At 41.1% G+C, this 16348-nt stretch overlaps 2 protein-coding genes across 2 annotated transcripts in view; both read right to left on the bottom strand.

The window, feature by feature from the left end:
• The window catches only part of LOC124876239 (transmembrane protein 211), a 169517-nt gene extending 162487 nt beyond the window's left edge, over nt 1-7030 (bottom strand). The window contains exon 1 of the mRNA XM_047378855.1: nt 4661-7030. Within this exon, the coding sequence (XP_047234811.1) occupies nt 4661-5017 (357 nt within the window). The 5' untranslated portion in view covers nt 5018-7030. The remainder of the gene's footprint in view (nt 1-4660) is intronic.
• Nucleotides 7031-7174: 144 nt separating this feature from the next.
• The window catches only part of akap10 (A kinase (PRKA) anchor protein 10), a 16715-nt gene continuing 7541 nt past the window's right edge, over nt 7175-16348 (bottom strand). The window contains exons 4-15 of the mRNA XM_047378849.1: nt 14647-15129; nt 13234-13332; nt 13042-13126; nt 12804-12927; nt 12382-12518; nt 11801-11945; nt 10131-10298; nt 9844-9953; nt 9398-9480; nt 8533-8585; nt 8328-8420; nt 7175-8243 (exon numbers count right to left, since the gene is read on the bottom strand). Of these exons, the coding sequence (XP_047234805.1) occupies nt 8238-8243; nt 8328-8420; nt 8533-8585; nt 9398-9480; nt 9844-9953; nt 10131-10298; nt 11801-11945; nt 12382-12518; nt 12804-12927; nt 13042-13126; nt 13234-13332; nt 14647-15129 (1586 nt within the window). The 3' untranslated portion in view covers nt 7175-8237. The remainder of the gene's footprint in view (nt 8244-8327; nt 8421-8532; nt 8586-9397; nt 9481-9843; nt 9954-10130; nt 10299-11800; nt 11946-12381; nt 12519-12803; nt 12928-13041; nt 13127-13233; nt 13333-14646; nt 15130-16348) is intronic.

Raw genomic sequence — 16348 nt, 5'->3', positions numbered from 1 at the left:
ATGCAATGCAATACATACAGAATGTTCCAATGAAACAACAAACACTGCAGAGGAAAAAAAGAGGTGGTTGGTGTTTATATTACAAACAGCTATGTTGTTCAGCTTTTTCAATAGCTTTAGTTAAAAAGAGATGCACCAGGTCGAGACGCTCGGGGTGTAGGAGTTAAGCGCGCGACCATGTGCAGAGGCTATAGTCCTCGATGCAGCTGTCCCAGGTTTGAGTCCTGGACCCAGCGACCTTTGCCGAATGTCTCCCCCTCTCCTTCCTGTCTATCAACTGTCGGAAAAATGAAAAATAATGGCCTCTAGTGCCAAAAAATGTCAAACAAATAAAAAAAAAAGACATGGACCGATCAGGGTTTTTTGCCAGTTTCCAATATAGACCTACACTTTCTGTAAAGCGTGCCAGTACCAATTTTGTGCTATTCAGATTTCAGAGACGGGGGTCTCCATGTAGTGCCCTGCACACCAGAATGCCCAGCTTCATAGAAACGATACAGAGCTTTCCAGAGAAAAAGCTTTTGACATCATGGAGCAACAACAGAAAGAAAGTACAGCACAAGTAGGCCAGCCTCACAGGGAGCTTCAGTCCTCCTTCACCACCTTCTCCTATCCTGTCATGACTGTCCTCATAAAGACAAAAGCCCTCAGTGCAAACTAACAGTTGCCTGCTGCCACTAACACAAACACAGAGAAGAACCAGTAGCATGTGTCTGTGTGCGTCTCAGGCACAGTGCTGCTATTCTAAGCACACAGTGCACAACCTGTCCGCTTTTTGTGATTTGGACCACAGTTTGTTGACAAGCTGGACACAGAAAGCCTAGACAAACCCATCAGTGAGGAGTGGTGGAGTAATAAAGTGATTCTGATGAAAACCTAATGGCCCCTTCAACTTTATTGATGGTGGTTGGATCAGGACCCTGCACCGCGGTCTGCTGCCGTGATAACGCGAGTCGCTTCGTGCAGGACAGCAGGTCCATCAAACACATGCTCACTAACACGCTGAACAGAGAGAAGCTCATAACGGGCAAGATATGGATTACCAAACTGAACACTGGCTGCATAATTAAATCTCCTTTGATATTAACCAAATGGGCTCTTAACAGTGTATTATATTGAACTCAATCAAAGCATGGGTGGTGGTAATTAGTACGCGACCTTGAGTCAAGTTTGGTTTTTCAAAAGGTTTAAGAGCTGGAAGCTTCTTGCCTCTAATACCGGGACTGCTTAGATTTGCAGTTTTAGATCTGAATATCCTAGAAAGATTCTGTTATACTGGTCTTTGCACAAACAAAACCAGAGTTGCAATGGTGGAACAAAACGTATTCTAATGGTGGATAAAAAAAAAATACTAAAGGGACATCAGACAAGCAACCCCCATAGCAACTGTCAAGCACGGTGGTGGGGTGCTGATGATTTGGGCTTACTTTGCAGCCACAGGACAGTAGCACAATAAAGTCAAAGAAATTACCATAAACATTTCAAATGTAAATTTTGGTGAGTTTGTTGGAGAATCTCCTAACAGCAGGACTTATTAGGCACCTGTTAAGCAGTAGATTACTCTGAAGGCTGGTTTCTGATATGAAGCTTTTAAAATCTACTGTCCAAACAAATAAAACCTTTCCTATGGAAAAATCCTTAGAAAGTTACCAGAGAACGTGCTGGAGTGGCTGCAGTGTTCTCCAGCGATATTTAACACAGAATACCTGAATGGGCTGGCTAAAAAAATACCATTTACATTTTTTCTCCTACTTACAGAAAATGTTAATTCAGCTATTTGGGAAATATGTGTGATGGTATAAAACACGGTAATGGAAACTGAAAGAGCCTTATCCTTCACTCCAAATGTAAAACTAAATGAAATATAGTTGGCAAACTACAAGCCAAGCTCTCTGAAATTGAAACAACTAGATAATGTGATAGTTACTTTGTGTTAAGCATATAATACCCTGAAACAATGGTATTTTTACTCAAGGTGACTAAACCATGACAATCTCATACACACCCTTGCCTAGTGGAAACATTATGGCCAGCTGAGCACCTGATCTCACTCCTCAGCTGCGAAGTCAGCAGGATAGCATGTGATGAGAGGTACTGTATAGGACAAGTGTCTTTGTGCATAATGCAACATCCTCCAGGTCAAAACCAGCCAGGCCAGCGTACAGACATTAAGGTAGATGCACGACATGTTGCAGCTGATCTTGTCGTTCTCTGCCGATGCAACATCTGTACTGCCCTTTGAGTTACATTTGTCCATCTCCATCCCAAGATTTTTGTACTACAATTCCACAAACAGGACTTATTAATAACTCCCTTTCAAATGCTAATTTACCTTCATACATAAATCATAACTTCTGAGCTGGTGGGTGTGCTGAGCACAGGGGGGGAAGTGGGTACAAACAGCCTCAAGTCAGTAATGGCATTAACTCGAAACTTGCTTCCAAAATACAAGCCTGCTGTCAAGGCTCAGTGTTTCTGCTCCGTAAAGATTTCAGACTCTACCTCACAACACACATATTTTCAACACTTTTCTCAAAGATGTATTCCAACAAAGCAAGATCAGAACTGGCACACAGATGCTGATGTTCACCCCCAGCCGCTCTGTCTGCAAGGATGCCTGTGGAGGTGTGATAAAACTGCACAGCTGTTTACATCCTCGGTGTGGTTCGCTTGGACACTCTTTACCAGGACTTACTTGAGAAGAAATTAGAAATTCCTGCTGGTGGGGGAGCGTTGAATCAGAGAGCAGCCTGCCAAACTGTGGCCACTCTCCCAGCTTTGATGTGTGTCTAGGCGTGCTGCGCTGGCGATGCCGTGCTGTGTGATGCACCCTGTTCATGATCAATGCATTATTTTTCCTGACTGAAAGGCAAACCATTTCCTTAAATGTCAGTGTTTTTCTTAACAAACAATTTCGGAGGAGAATAACACAGCTTTATGCGATCTTTGGTTTACTGTTGAACACATGGGCACTGTCAGGGGTCACTTCATGTTCAGTCTATTAAGGCACAAAATGTGTCTAACAGTAACTGTCACATAAATATGTGCAAAAAGCCCTACAAAAATTATTATTTTATTAAAATTAGATCATATATTTTTTGCAGGAGCATGAACTCTAAAGAAATAACTTTCTGAATCAAAATCACTGTTGGAACAATTTTTGGTGTCTTTGCTGTCAATACTTTGTAAAATCTACATTTCACCAATAAGACAGCACTAACTTCCCCTCTAACTATTCATAAATATGGAGAAAGAGTGATCTTTAAAGATATTTTTTTCAGTACTAGAGGCCTTTATTTTTCGACAGTAGGCAGACAGGAAAGAGGGGCAGACCTTCGGCAAAGGTTGCCGGGTCCAGGACTCGAACCCCTACACCTCAAGTGGCGCGCCCATAAAGAGTGATCTTTAGCCATTTTTCTTTGTCCTGGGTTCTCCATTTATAAAGTCTTCTCCTCAGATCACAACACAGGTTTTCTGTAGGATCTAGGTCTGGGAACTGAGATGGCCATGGAAGAAGGCTGATTGTGTGTCAGGTCGACCAGCTTTGCTTCGATTCTTTATATGATTTGGATTATTATCCTGCTAAAGAACTGAATGACGACCAATTTCTTAGCTTACCGGCAAAGGCCACCATATTTTTATTTCATATCCCCAAAAGGTTTATAATGCCATGCAGTCTAACAGGTTTTCCACGGCATCACAGATCTTTCATTGTACATTACAGTGGGCCTGAGCTGCTATTCCACATATTCTGTTTCACAACAGAGCCACCATGTTTGTTGCCAAAAAGCTCTATCTTGTATTAATCTGACTAAAGCATACTGTTCCAGTTAAAGTCTCAGTAGAGTGCAAAACTTCGTATGAATACTTTTGTGATGGTAGGACAGAAACGTTTTTTTTCTGGCGTGTCTCAAACAATCAGTTAGCATGTAGACCGCATCTAATGGTTGTCATGGGGACAAAATGCCAACAATAGTGAGATTTGGGGATTTTCTTTTTCCTTGTATAAAGTCCTGCTCAGTGTGCATGGTGGCAAGATAAAGTGGCCCACATCTAGCAACAGGTCCAGTTGTTTCAAACTTTTGGATTAGTGCTTACTGTAGAAATTGACAAATTTAGGCAAGAAGCTTTTATGTTGAAGACTTTCGTGACTTTTGACAATTAGCAAACATCTGCCCTGGTTGACGATCATGTTTTCCTGTATTCTGCATTTAACAGAAAAACATCAATTATTAATTAGAAGCTCATAAAAAATCTGATCAACGAAATGTTAAATACATTATCAAAATTATTTTTTAGTGTGGGGATTTAGCTACATTTTTCAGTGGTATGTTACTGCAATGAAAGATTAATTCATTTACACATCTTTACAAGCAGTCCCAATGAATATTATTAAACTGATGATAAGCAGCTGTTAAGGTTATGTTTTTCTACGATAAACGTCTGGACATTGTCTGGCATGGTTTGATATGTCAGTCAGGAGATTTTTTTTTTCTCGAATTGTATGTAATGTTCTTGATCAGATTCTGTAACTGGGATTGAACTGAATCATATATAAACAGTTACTGGCCACCTGTCCATGCATTCGTGCATGCAGCCGTGCCCTACCCACCTCTCCTCCAACCACATGTTAGGGCTAAGGGTGTGTATACATCGTTACCTGCCAGGAGCTGGAGGGGATCTCTGCAAATTTGCCCAGTCCTCCGAAGGTGTAGCACCGGTACATGTGGTCCAGAGACTCGGAGCAGTGCCACAGCAAGCCGAAGCTCACCGACTCCTTGGAGCTGTGGTGCTGATGCTGGTGGCTGCTCCTCAGCTGGTCCTTCACGATCCAGGCAGGAGAGATGAAGCTGAAGCTGCAGACGGCCACCAAGGCGGAGGACAGGAGCACCCAGAAGCAGCCCACACAGCTGAACATGGTGGCAGCGGCTTGGGCAAGAGAACCCGAGGACAGACCAAGACCGATCCCGAACCCGGCTTCTTCTTCTTTCTTCTCCCGGCCCAGGAGCCAATGCATTTGGAGCGCACCGCCTTCAGGAGCGAGACTTTAACTTCTCCTCCACTCCCTGTCCAGCACTACATAAGCAACAAGCAGTAATACAGTCAGTGGCTGCAGCCCTGCGAGCCCCCAGGACATCTGGTCTGTAAGAGCAAAACCACTGAGAAAAATCGGATGGAAGCTGAAGATGCCTTAAAGTCAGGTGTTCCGCTCCTTCAGGCTGCAACAAGGAGAAATGTGGCTCAAGATGTTTTCACAGCCAAAACTGGAAGCGCAGCAGTCACGGTGGAGGTGAAGGAGCTGCTTAACATTGAGCAGGAAGCAGGAAAACACATGAAGTGGGGCCAGTACTCTTCCCCTGTCAACCACCGGGATGCTCCCTCTGCCTCAGGACCGACAGCGCCTTACTTTGCTCCCACTCTTCGCCTTAATCGAGTCTCAACAAGGTTTAGTTACCGCTTGTTCAAAAAGGAGCTTCCGCCTGGGACCTTCAAAGTAAAATCCTAATCGATAAGGTGGCGTGATTTCCGGGCAATCCAGCTGTAAAGCTGCTCGCCAGGTCTTTCCGTAAAATCACTCATCCAACTTCTATAACTGATGTTTTATCACCTATAGAACTTGTCATGTTCATTGTGTTTTAACTATTTTATTGTAAATTAAACAAGATAAAATCTTCCCTTCCAAAAATCAACTTCAATGCACACATGCCTCTTGTGACATCACATAAGGCAAGAGTTTTTTCCTCTTTATTAGCATGTTTGTATTCAGATTTTTTTTTCTTCAAATATGTTTTCTGGAGTTCTGCACAATTATGGCAAATAATCTGAGCCACATTTGAGAACACTGCATGTATTTCAGGAAAATTATGCAAAAATAAAACACATGGAAGATGTCAAGTGGCCCAGGGCTGGAATGGCAACATTTCAATAGCAAAGATCTTTGGCTATCAGTTCAGTTCAAGTTGGTCCGGCCAATACGCCGATACATTCAATTAAGATGAGTTTCTAGTTCCAGTGATGTTTCCTGCAGAAGTACTGCATCCCGCATAATTTCTACAGAAATTAATCACCAGATAAACAGACTGTATGTGCCCAAGTCCCACAAGTTAGCCCAATCATGGATACAACCTGCAGTAGTGTATGTAAGTAGTTCCCAAAGCTAGGGTTGCAAATCAAGTAGTAACTCTTTAAGGTGATACAAGCAGAAAATGGCATTTACTTACGTTACAAGCAGCAAATATGGATGGGAAATAATCAAATGGAAAACTTCAAACAGAAATATGCAAATTAGTAGGATACCAGTTAAAGTTCTGAAGGCACCCATTGTCGTCATCATCATGGTTTGCTTCACCTTGACTAGCCATGGCAGTATCCATCAGTGCTTTGGTCCACTGGAGTCGAACTCTGGCACAAAGATGTAAGGTTGAACTGGTTGCAATCGAATGACACCGAAATGCTCCATAATCGATGTCAAAATACGCTCGTATGTCATAATGTTTACTAATGCCAGCTGATCAGCTCAGTTCTTGAATAATCAAAAACTCAATCTGATATTTTTTCCCCCTTCAGTGTGCTTTTAAAAAACATATCTGTAAAACTCTGCAGTAGAAATCAGAACTTTAATACTCAGCTGTGTAAACATAAGTAAATAAAATAAACAACCAATAGTGTTTAACAAAAATACGTTGAAAAATATGGATGTTTGTTAACAAGTTTCCTTGCTCATCATAGGCCTTACTGTTATTACTGAACTGTGATTCCTCACACCGTGATAAAATAAAAAGGAACATTTTGTTTTGGTTTTTTTAATCAATGTAATTTCATTTTAATGCCTTAAATATCAGTATTTTAACATTTACTTTTCTGCAATGCTTTATTTTCATATGTATTTTCCTTTACACCTGTGCGTCAAAGTACTTTAGATTGCCTTGTGTATAAATGGTGTTATATATAAACTGGTCGTGCCTTTACAATCAATAGATTTCCCTAAAATACTGCATTTTCTTCAGCTTTACTCCAAAACAATGCAGCTAACACTGCCCCCACGTGGTGAGACGTTAACAGCCGGTTGTGATACTTTTTTCTTTTTTAAAGCATTGAAAATTATTTTAATTTAACCTTTAAACTTTTTAGAAATTAAAACCCCCAAAACTGTATTAATGAAAGAGGAAAAAAACAAGTTTTATAATAATTGTATTTGAATCAAACACAGTTTAAATATATTATAGATCAAGTACACATACATGTCAAAAAAACCGTGGTACATGGTACCAAGAGTTTTTTTTTCTGGTTCCTTTCCACATCTAGGCAGAGCTCAAAAGAAATAAAAAGAAAATAAAGGTAACTGAGCACACCTTCCAGCTTAGCAGTCAATTCATTACTGAGTTTTGTGTCAGCAATGTTTTTATATATATTTATGTATATAAAAACTAAGATCACAATTTAAAAAAAAGACAAACATTCATATAAGGGATAAACCAGAATTTTTACCTCTATATATGTATAGAACCTTAAGGACGTGGAGTTTGGAGTTTTGTGACATGACTCGAAGATTTATTCTAACGCTCAGCAAAGGCGCCTTAATATTTATAAAGGTCAGTCAGTCCACCCACTGGATCCGCTCTTTGCCCGTTTCATCGTCACATTTCAAGATGTTCTACAGTACACAAACGGCCAGGGTAGGACAGCTGAAATTAGTAAACCACTCCACATTGATCTGTGACAAAGACTCAAAAACTGTACATTTCTCTGAGCTGATGGGCTCTATGTGGCATACCCAGGAGAGCAAAACTCAGGTAAAAACAAGGAATGCTTTAAAAGAAAAGGTGCTGTGTGGGAGTGAATTTAATTCAGTCCTTGAAGAATCCTTCGTAGGTCCGAGAGAAGCAAGCAGCTGTAGTCCCAACAGGCTGCCGCTTCTCTGTGCCGGCTTTCTTCGCAACGTTTCCCCACATAGGAGTGTCTTCCTCTAATTTAATGCGAGCACCCTCATCTGGCACCCACACGTGCATCTTCATAGTGTTTTAGGAGTTAGAAGATTGAAGTATTTCAAGTTTTGTCTCGGTCCATGTGTTAGCAAACACTCACCCAAACTGACAGCCACACACACAACCGTAAGGTAAACTGGGAGATGATAAAACTCTTTGTTCTTTGTGGGAGTAAAGCAGTTCACTCCAGTTTAAATCCAGCCGACAGCTCTTTGCTGCAGGGAGCTACTGTCCTTTGGTTCCTCAGTGAGGTCATAGCTGCACACAGACAGGAGGAGACACTTAAAAGATCTGTTTCTATCACACACATCCTTACTGAGAATGCTGAGGGAGCCTCTGTACCTTGGTGGACATGCCGGGGCTGTCGTGGTTTGACTGGTGGACGACATCGTTGACAATCATCTTAGCGATCTTCCACGCCATCTCCTCCTGGGCCTTAATCAGAAACAAAACATAGAAACAAAATATAATGTGGAAACAGTAGTTTGAGACCATGTGCCAAGCATATATGAATCATTGATGATACTTTAAGAGCTTTTCTTCTCACCTCATCGGAGTTGCCCTGGACCCATTTCTTCATTGCTTGAGAAAACATGGAACCTTGACAGGGGAAGAAAGCATTTATTACCTACAAGACTTGCTTTTTCCTTAGATGCATTGGCAAGCAAAGGCATCATAATCCTTAAACACGTTGAAATCTTCACACAAACATCAAAGTATTTCTTTGGGGCTTTATGTGATAGAGCAACATAAAGTAGTGAATAATTGTAAAGTGTAATTAGACAGGATACTTCTGGGGTTTCTACCTTTGTTACAAATCGAACAAAAACTGTGTGGTGTGCTTTTGTATTAAGCCCCACTGAGTTGATGCTTTGGAGAACCATCTTTTACTGCAGTCACAGCTGCAAACCTTTTAGGGCATGTCTATCAGCTTTGCACATTAAAAACTGAATCTTTTGCTCATTCTTCTTTGAAAAATACCAAAAGCTCAATCATATTAGATAAAAAATGCAAACTAACAGCAAACGTCTAAGCCTTGAACAAATATTCAAAAGGTTAGTTAGGATTGGACTTTAACAAAGCCATTCTAAAGTTACACTCTCATATTCTGATCTAAACCACACCATTGTGAGGTGAAAGTAAAGTCAAAGTAAAAAGATTATGATTTCATATATATATGCAGAGCTTGAGAACCTCTAGTCTTGGTCATAAAGACTTTTATTTGCAACAGAAATTGACAAGTGTTTTACTTTTCCACTCCAGAAAATCTCTAAAATATTTCGAAGGGCTTCGAGCTGCAGGGAGCAGCCGGATAAAGTCAATATCCAAGGCTACAGAGAAGAGGGCTATCACTGAACAAAAGACAAGAGGGAAGTTAAAGAGGGCCGGAAAGGCGTTTGAGTGCGTCCTACCTTTTGATTTTTTCACATCCGGTTCTGGCTCGGCCTCCCTGATAAACTGACCCAACTCGTTCACCTTTCCGAAAGTCATCTTGCTGAGAAGGCAGAGGACAAGAGCCAATTAAAACAGATGACAGAGCAAACGGGATGAAAGTGAGCCTCAGGTTTGTACGTGCAGAATCCTGTGTGTGTTTCCATTAAAGTGTAGTTTCAGTATCTTACCTAACAGAAGGTAAGATCATCCTTTCGCATTATTTTATTTTCAGGTATTTTAAAGCATAATCATAAAACAGTTTAGAGGAGTTAATGAAAAAGTAAATGAGATAAAAAAATAAATAAAAAGAATCTATCCCCACAGCCGCTGGAAACAGAGAACATTATAAGTCTACAGGCAGCATTGGAAAACCTCATTTTATAAGCGAATTCGGTGATTGCAGAGCAGGGGCACCAACACTCACCCAGCATATGGCCGCTGGTAGAGCATCTCAGGATCCAGACTGGCCACGTCTACGGTGATCGCCTCGTCAAAGTTTTTCAGGATCTTGATCGCTGCTTTTTTGGCTCCATGCTGCAATGAGGACACAACAGCAAACTGTGTTTGTTATGATGGACATAATAGAGCCAGCAGAAAGATCATGACCTCCACATTATTCACGTAATCCAGCAGGACAGGTGCAAATGTCAGCAGATGTCCTGCCACCCCCCTTGGGGGGGATGAAGAGGTGGTTTAACATCTGCAGCTCACCTGAGTCTGAGAGCTCTCGCTAGCATTTGAACTGGAGCGGTCGTTGTCTACCAGCCCGCCCTGACCGTGAGTGCTGACATTCTCAAACTCATCCCCCCGCACTGAATTGATGAGGTCGCTCAGGTATTTGTAGTAAAGGTTGCTGGACAGGAACCCAGGCAGGAACACCTGAACAATTCCAAGACAGGATGAACACTGTTAGAAAACAATGAGCTACAGAGGCTTGCATCTGACCTTCATGTGCTAATAAGATTTCACCTCTGTTTTCATGAGGACAGGGACATTTTTGTCTGTGGTGTAATTGAATAATTTGTCAGTGGCACAACACAAAACCTTCAGAGAAATCCCTTTTAAGCTTCAGATAAACATACTATTTTAGAAATTAAATAGAGAATACGCAAAAATATTGGTAAAAACATTCACATCGCTTTCATCTCGAAAGCAGTTTTTCGTCCCATTAAAAAGACAGTTTGCCCCTTTTTCTTGTCTACCTACTATCGAACATTTTAAAATAAAGGCCTCTAGTGCCGCAAAAAAACAATATTTTTTAAAAACACAGTTGTGGAGAATTTTAAAGCAGAATCAGGTGCCCATAGTTACTCTGGATGAGCTGCAGCGGTCAAATGCCCAGGTGGAAGAATATGTCAACACGTCAATTATCCTTTATGAATAAATCTGGCCATAAGAGGTCCTGGTTTTGTTTGTCACAAGCCGTGGAAGATGGTGCTCTAGTTAGATGAATAAAATTTTACTTTTTGAGCTGTAGCAGAAATTTAGCACTGAAAATCCACCTGAACGCCTAATCCCCATGTTGAAACATGGAGCTGGCAGTATCATACCTTGGGAATGCTTTTGTTCAGCTGGTACTAGATTGGGGCGGAGGTTGATCTTCTGGCACCACATGAATCCTAAGTGGTACAAATTTGGTTCGCTAGCAGAGGCTGTTAAAGCAGTTGGATCGTGTTTTTGGACAATGATGCGAGGCCTTTCACGCAAGATGCTAATTAAAATCTTAAGACTGAAATTGTAGTAAACAGGACTACAAACATCTAGCAACTTACTCAAAATCCATTAGACATGTTTAGTTGATTATTGAGCAGGTAAAACTAAATCCAAAGTTACCACTAAACAATTTTTTTCAAAATTTCCTTTGATTTTAAACTTAATTTGAATCTCTGTAGCCTCAAAGTACTTTCAAAGTGAAGATTGTGGAATGCGTGGCACAAGGTTTAGACACCACGGGCTTAGATCAAAGCATAATGCGTTACAATGGTCCAGTCAAAGACCAGATCAAAATCCAACTCAGAATCTATTGCAAGATTTAAAAACTACCGTGTACAGATGATCTCCCTCCAATCGGACTGGGCTTGAGTTATTTTAAGAAGGAGAATACCAGTTGGGTGGTGTGCAAAGCTGGTAGAAACATGTTCTAATAGACTAGTAGTTTTATTTGCAAGGAAATGTGCTTCTAAAGTGTATTGACTTAGAAAGGCTGAATACAAAAGCACACCACACTTTCAAGATTTGTATTTGTGAAAAATGTAAAAAAGGTTCTCGCCGGATGAATACTTCATGCATCAGAAGACCTTCTATGGTACACATTCTTGTACCCACACAGGTTACGTTAAAGAAAAGTGAATCCTACAGAGTATGTTATCAGAGACTCTGACCATCTCCATGGTTGTCCATGCCTGTCTGAGAGGAGTGGTGAAACAGTCGGGGAGGGGCCCTCCCTCTCGGCAGATATTCGACTCTATCTCCATCCTCACGGAGTCGCCGAAGCCCAGGGGGTTGGTAGCCTGGAGTGAGAAATACCTGGACAAAAAACATAACAGCATGAACAACTGACCTCAGATCAAGACACTAACATTTTTCATTAAAACCCAAAATCTGTTTGTAATTTGTGATTACAACTACAAATGAATACATTTGAAATAATTGTGTTTCTGCCACACACACACACACACACACACACCATGAATCGTCAAGGTTAGCAGGATGTAATCTACTCTTCCTCCCCTAGGTCTAACCACTCAATGTTGTTTCTTTCACAAAGTACAAGTCTAAAGCAATTCACTCGGACAGAAACATTTAGCCTAAATGAAAATTTAATCACAGAATAACCTGAGTGCTATAACACTGAAATAAATTAAGGACTTAACACGGCATGGAAACTTTTTATATAAAAGGATCTCTCAGAATACATTCAGTAAAACATATTTGAAGCCATTTAAGGGTAGAAAGGCCTTACTTATCATAGAGGATCATGGCGTCGTTTTGAGCCTCTTGGCCGTCATACTGGCCTTTTTTAGCAGCTAACTGGTTCTGGAAGTTATCCGCAGCCAGCCAGAACTGTAGTATATTCATCGCCTCTTCCTTCTCCATGAACTGTGAATGAGAGAATATAAAACCATGAACAAGCCCGAAAACACGGCACGTTTCTGTAGGATCACTCAGTTCTGCACCATGATAGTAGGTGAGTAGACTGCTGCGGCCGAAATCATTGTTTCGTCACTTTTTTCTGAGTTGTTTTTGTCTGTGTGTGTGATTCATTATTGTCGCTGCGCCACGAGCCTTTGTGCTTTAGAGCACAGGTGTAAAACATGGAGTCAACAGGAGGCACTAACTGCGTCCTAAAAGGTGGGGAAAACAGAGAAAATTGGGCCGACTCACCTCTGAGAAATAGAAGAGAGCTGACTCACAGAACAAGATGTCAGCCAGGAACACAGAGCCACTCGTCAAAACTTCGATCTGGTATTTACAGAAATGGTGGCTCCGCAGGAATACAGTAAAGTGCCTGGAGATCAAAGAGCACGTGGGAGGCGGAGTGAGACGTTACCAAGGATGGCAACGTGGGAACACGATCATGGAAAACTCACGGTGCAAAGTGTTCAAGAAGAAGACAACTCACTGTTGTTCCAGTATGGAGAAGACAACCGACTGAGCAATGACGAAGCAGTTTGGGTCCACCATACCATCTTCTCCACAAATCTTAGCTGAGCAGAAGGAGAACAGAAAAAACACATCTTTATGACTTCAACCAGATCAGAGGCTACACTTAGAACTACTGAAGCTCTGACTTTGTTGGGTTTTTTTTTTTTACCAACTATATCATTTCTGATCTGCTCTGTGATAGGGATGGGCCTCGCAGCATCTGGAGAAATGTATTTGGTGAAAATGGTAACAGCATCCTTTTCTATACCTGCAAAACACAGAAACCCACATTTCATCATCCAGTGCAGAAGTTACCGCAGCATGCAGAGGTTGTTCTACAGGTTTTTATATCACCTTTACAAAACCATGGTACTGTTTGTTTCCTTTCAGAAAGATAATAACTCCTGTATGTTTTGCTGTAGAGTATAAACATGGCTATAAACAATTATGTTTTTCTTAATTACTGTATCTTGAAAAGCTCATATTTCTTGAAATCTTGTCACATTTCATCACATTACAACCACACACCTCCATGTATTTCACTGGGATTATGTGATACACCAGAACAAACTTTAATATAAAAGTGGAAAGGAAATAATACAGTTTTCTCTGGTTTTTTTTTTTTTTTACAAGTAAAACTCATTTGTATTCAGATCCCTTAAGTCTGTAACCACTAAATAAACTAATTGTCTTCAGAAGTCATGTAACTCGTAAATAGGGTCCACCTGTGTGTTATTTCATCTCACGATGAATCCAGCTGTTCTCTGAATGCCCCAGAGGTTTGTTACAGAACATTGGAGCATCATGAAGACCAAGGAACACAGCTGTGGAGAAGTTTAAAGCAGGACTAAGTTGCCCAAGTGTTAAACATCTCTCTATTGAATCCATCATTCACAAAAAGTATGACACAAGACATGATCGTCCACCTAAACTGGCAGTCTGGGCAGCAAAGAGGCCCATGGCAACTCTGGAGGAGCTGCAGAGATCCACACTTGGCAAGAAGAAAGTCATTGTTGAAATAAAACCATAGGAAGTCCAGTTTAACATTCACCATAAACTCTGTGGAGGACATAGTAAACATGTGGAAGAAGGTGCTCTGGTCAAATAAGACCAAACCTTTTGGACTACATTTAAAATAATAGACATCTGTAGAAAATATACCCCTAACAGACCTGCAACCATAACTGTAGCAAAAGATGGTTGTACATGTTAGTAACCTGGGGGGGAGCTTGAATATATTTGCATGCTTTTTGCACTTTTCAGATTTTTTTTGGTAAAAGTTTTGAAAACCATGTATCACTTATCACGAACTTCTACCTTCAAAACTACTTTGTGTTGGTCGATACTATAAAATCCTAATGCAATTGAGGTTTTCGGTTGTAAAGTAACAAAATGTGAAAACATTCAAAGGATATAAATACTTTTGCAAGGTGCTGTACCAGAATCCTACTTCCAGCTGAGACATTAACCCATTTAAAATTAGCCACTTTCACAAACAGATATTTTTTTTTTTAGAAAATCTCAGGTAGACAAGCTTCTAAATAATTTAACAAACACCAACTTATATATAAAACTGACTCACTTTTCATGAGTGTGTCTGAGAGGTCTCGCAGAGTGCTGTTTGACGGCCCCTTGGAGGGAGTCCCTGTCCTGGAAAGTGCCTGTCTGGCGGGGGTCTCTGCTCGAGATGGGTTGGCTTTGGGGTCTGCTTCTGCATTTGAGGAGTCCCTCCGGCTAGACAGCGGAGAAGGGTTTCCACGGCTGTTGTGAAGTGCGAGATCATTGAGCGTGTTCTGGTGGAGCTCTGGGCCATCCGGGGAGATGGAGACCGGCTCGGCCAGCGAGCTGTGTTGGACGGAGTTGAGGTTCTGCGCTCTGACGCGTGACCAGCTGGCCGAGCGGAAACTCTCAGCCTCGAGCCAAAACCGAACAAGGTGATCTGCGCCGCGTTGGTCCATGCAATGCATGAAGTGGGGCAATGCCACATTGTCTCTAAGGACCTGGTCTACTGTCTTAGACATCCGAGAGCGAGTCTCCTGGGGCTGATAATTCACGCTGGAATGACCTGGAATTGACAGTACACTCAGTTTAGGGACATCGTTTAAAATGCTGTAAAAACACTCAAAGTTAGTCCTTCTCGCATCAGTGAGATGTGTAAAAATAAAGGCAGGGAAGCATTGTAAGAATCTATTTAAAAGAATGCTGTATTTTCTGCGGCATGTCGAGACATTGCTTGTTCATTCGAGCTGAGATGAAGTAAAAGAGTGCAAGATTTGAGCAGGGCACATCAATGGTGCTCTAATTTGTATTTTCAGCGTCTGTCAAATGTTGAAGCCCGTTTTCGGAAATCTCTCTCAATAAGATTCTACATTTTCTCTGGCAGTGGCTCCCAGAACCAGCAGCTTCTGGTCCTCAAAATAAAAGTGGGAGAGAGTCATTATCCGGGTAATCTGTTCAACCTTAGAATATTTTTTTTTACAAAGTCAAACACACAGGGGTACAGTGACAGCAGACCCAGCACAAAGGCCGGTATATTACTTTTATGCTTTGTTATTCTGCTTGATTTCTGACGTAAATCTCAAGACCATAGTTGACTGGCAACCAGACCTCAACTTTGGGAACACATCTAAGGAACACACCTGCAGAATGCAGGCCATGCTACTCGTTAATATGAGATACTATGGCCAATTTAAAATGTCTACTCTGTATTTACTTAGTCTTTGATTTAAAATAGTAAAACTCTTATTTGCTACAGAAGCATAGTGTCCCTTCTGTTCCTAAAATAAATACTGAATAATCTATGATGGCAGAAAAGCTAAAAATTATGATCTTGAAAGCTGTTCTTATGTTAAACTTTCTAAAAAAGTAAATCTGAATCCGCTAAAATCTGCATCGGCTTCAGAGATTGGAAATTGGCCTAAACAATCTGATCGGTGCATCTACATTTACATAACATGTTATTGAAACAAAGCCTCTGATTCAGAGTGAAAACTGTCCTTGGTGAACTCGGGACCCTGCATATGCGTCTGTTGTGGATTCCCAGCCCTCTGTCTGGATAGAGATCACACAAAGAATGTTTTTGAAGGGTCTGGTCACATGGGACTCCAAACTTCAGAAGCATCTGGGTGAAAAATTACAATTTTGCCTTCGTGTTCCTTGAACTTAAACCAAAGTAATCTTGGAGGACACTCCGTATGTCTGCTGCTTCAGAAAGCAAAAAACTAATTGATAACTTTTTGTGTCTAAATATTCAAACAAGCCTTCTGCTTCCAATCTCTTCCTCT

Source organism: Girardinichthys multiradiatus, chromosome 11 (assembly GCF_021462225.1).
Source record: "Girardinichthys multiradiatus isolate DD_20200921_A chromosome 11, DD_fGirMul_XY1, whole genome shotgun sequence".
Taxonomy (NCBI): Eukaryota; Metazoa; Chordata; class Actinopteri; order Cyprinodontiformes; family Goodeidae; genus Girardinichthys; species Girardinichthys multiradiatus.
Note: the sequence above shows the minus strand (reverse complement) of the source record. Positions and strands in the feature narration are given on the sequence as shown.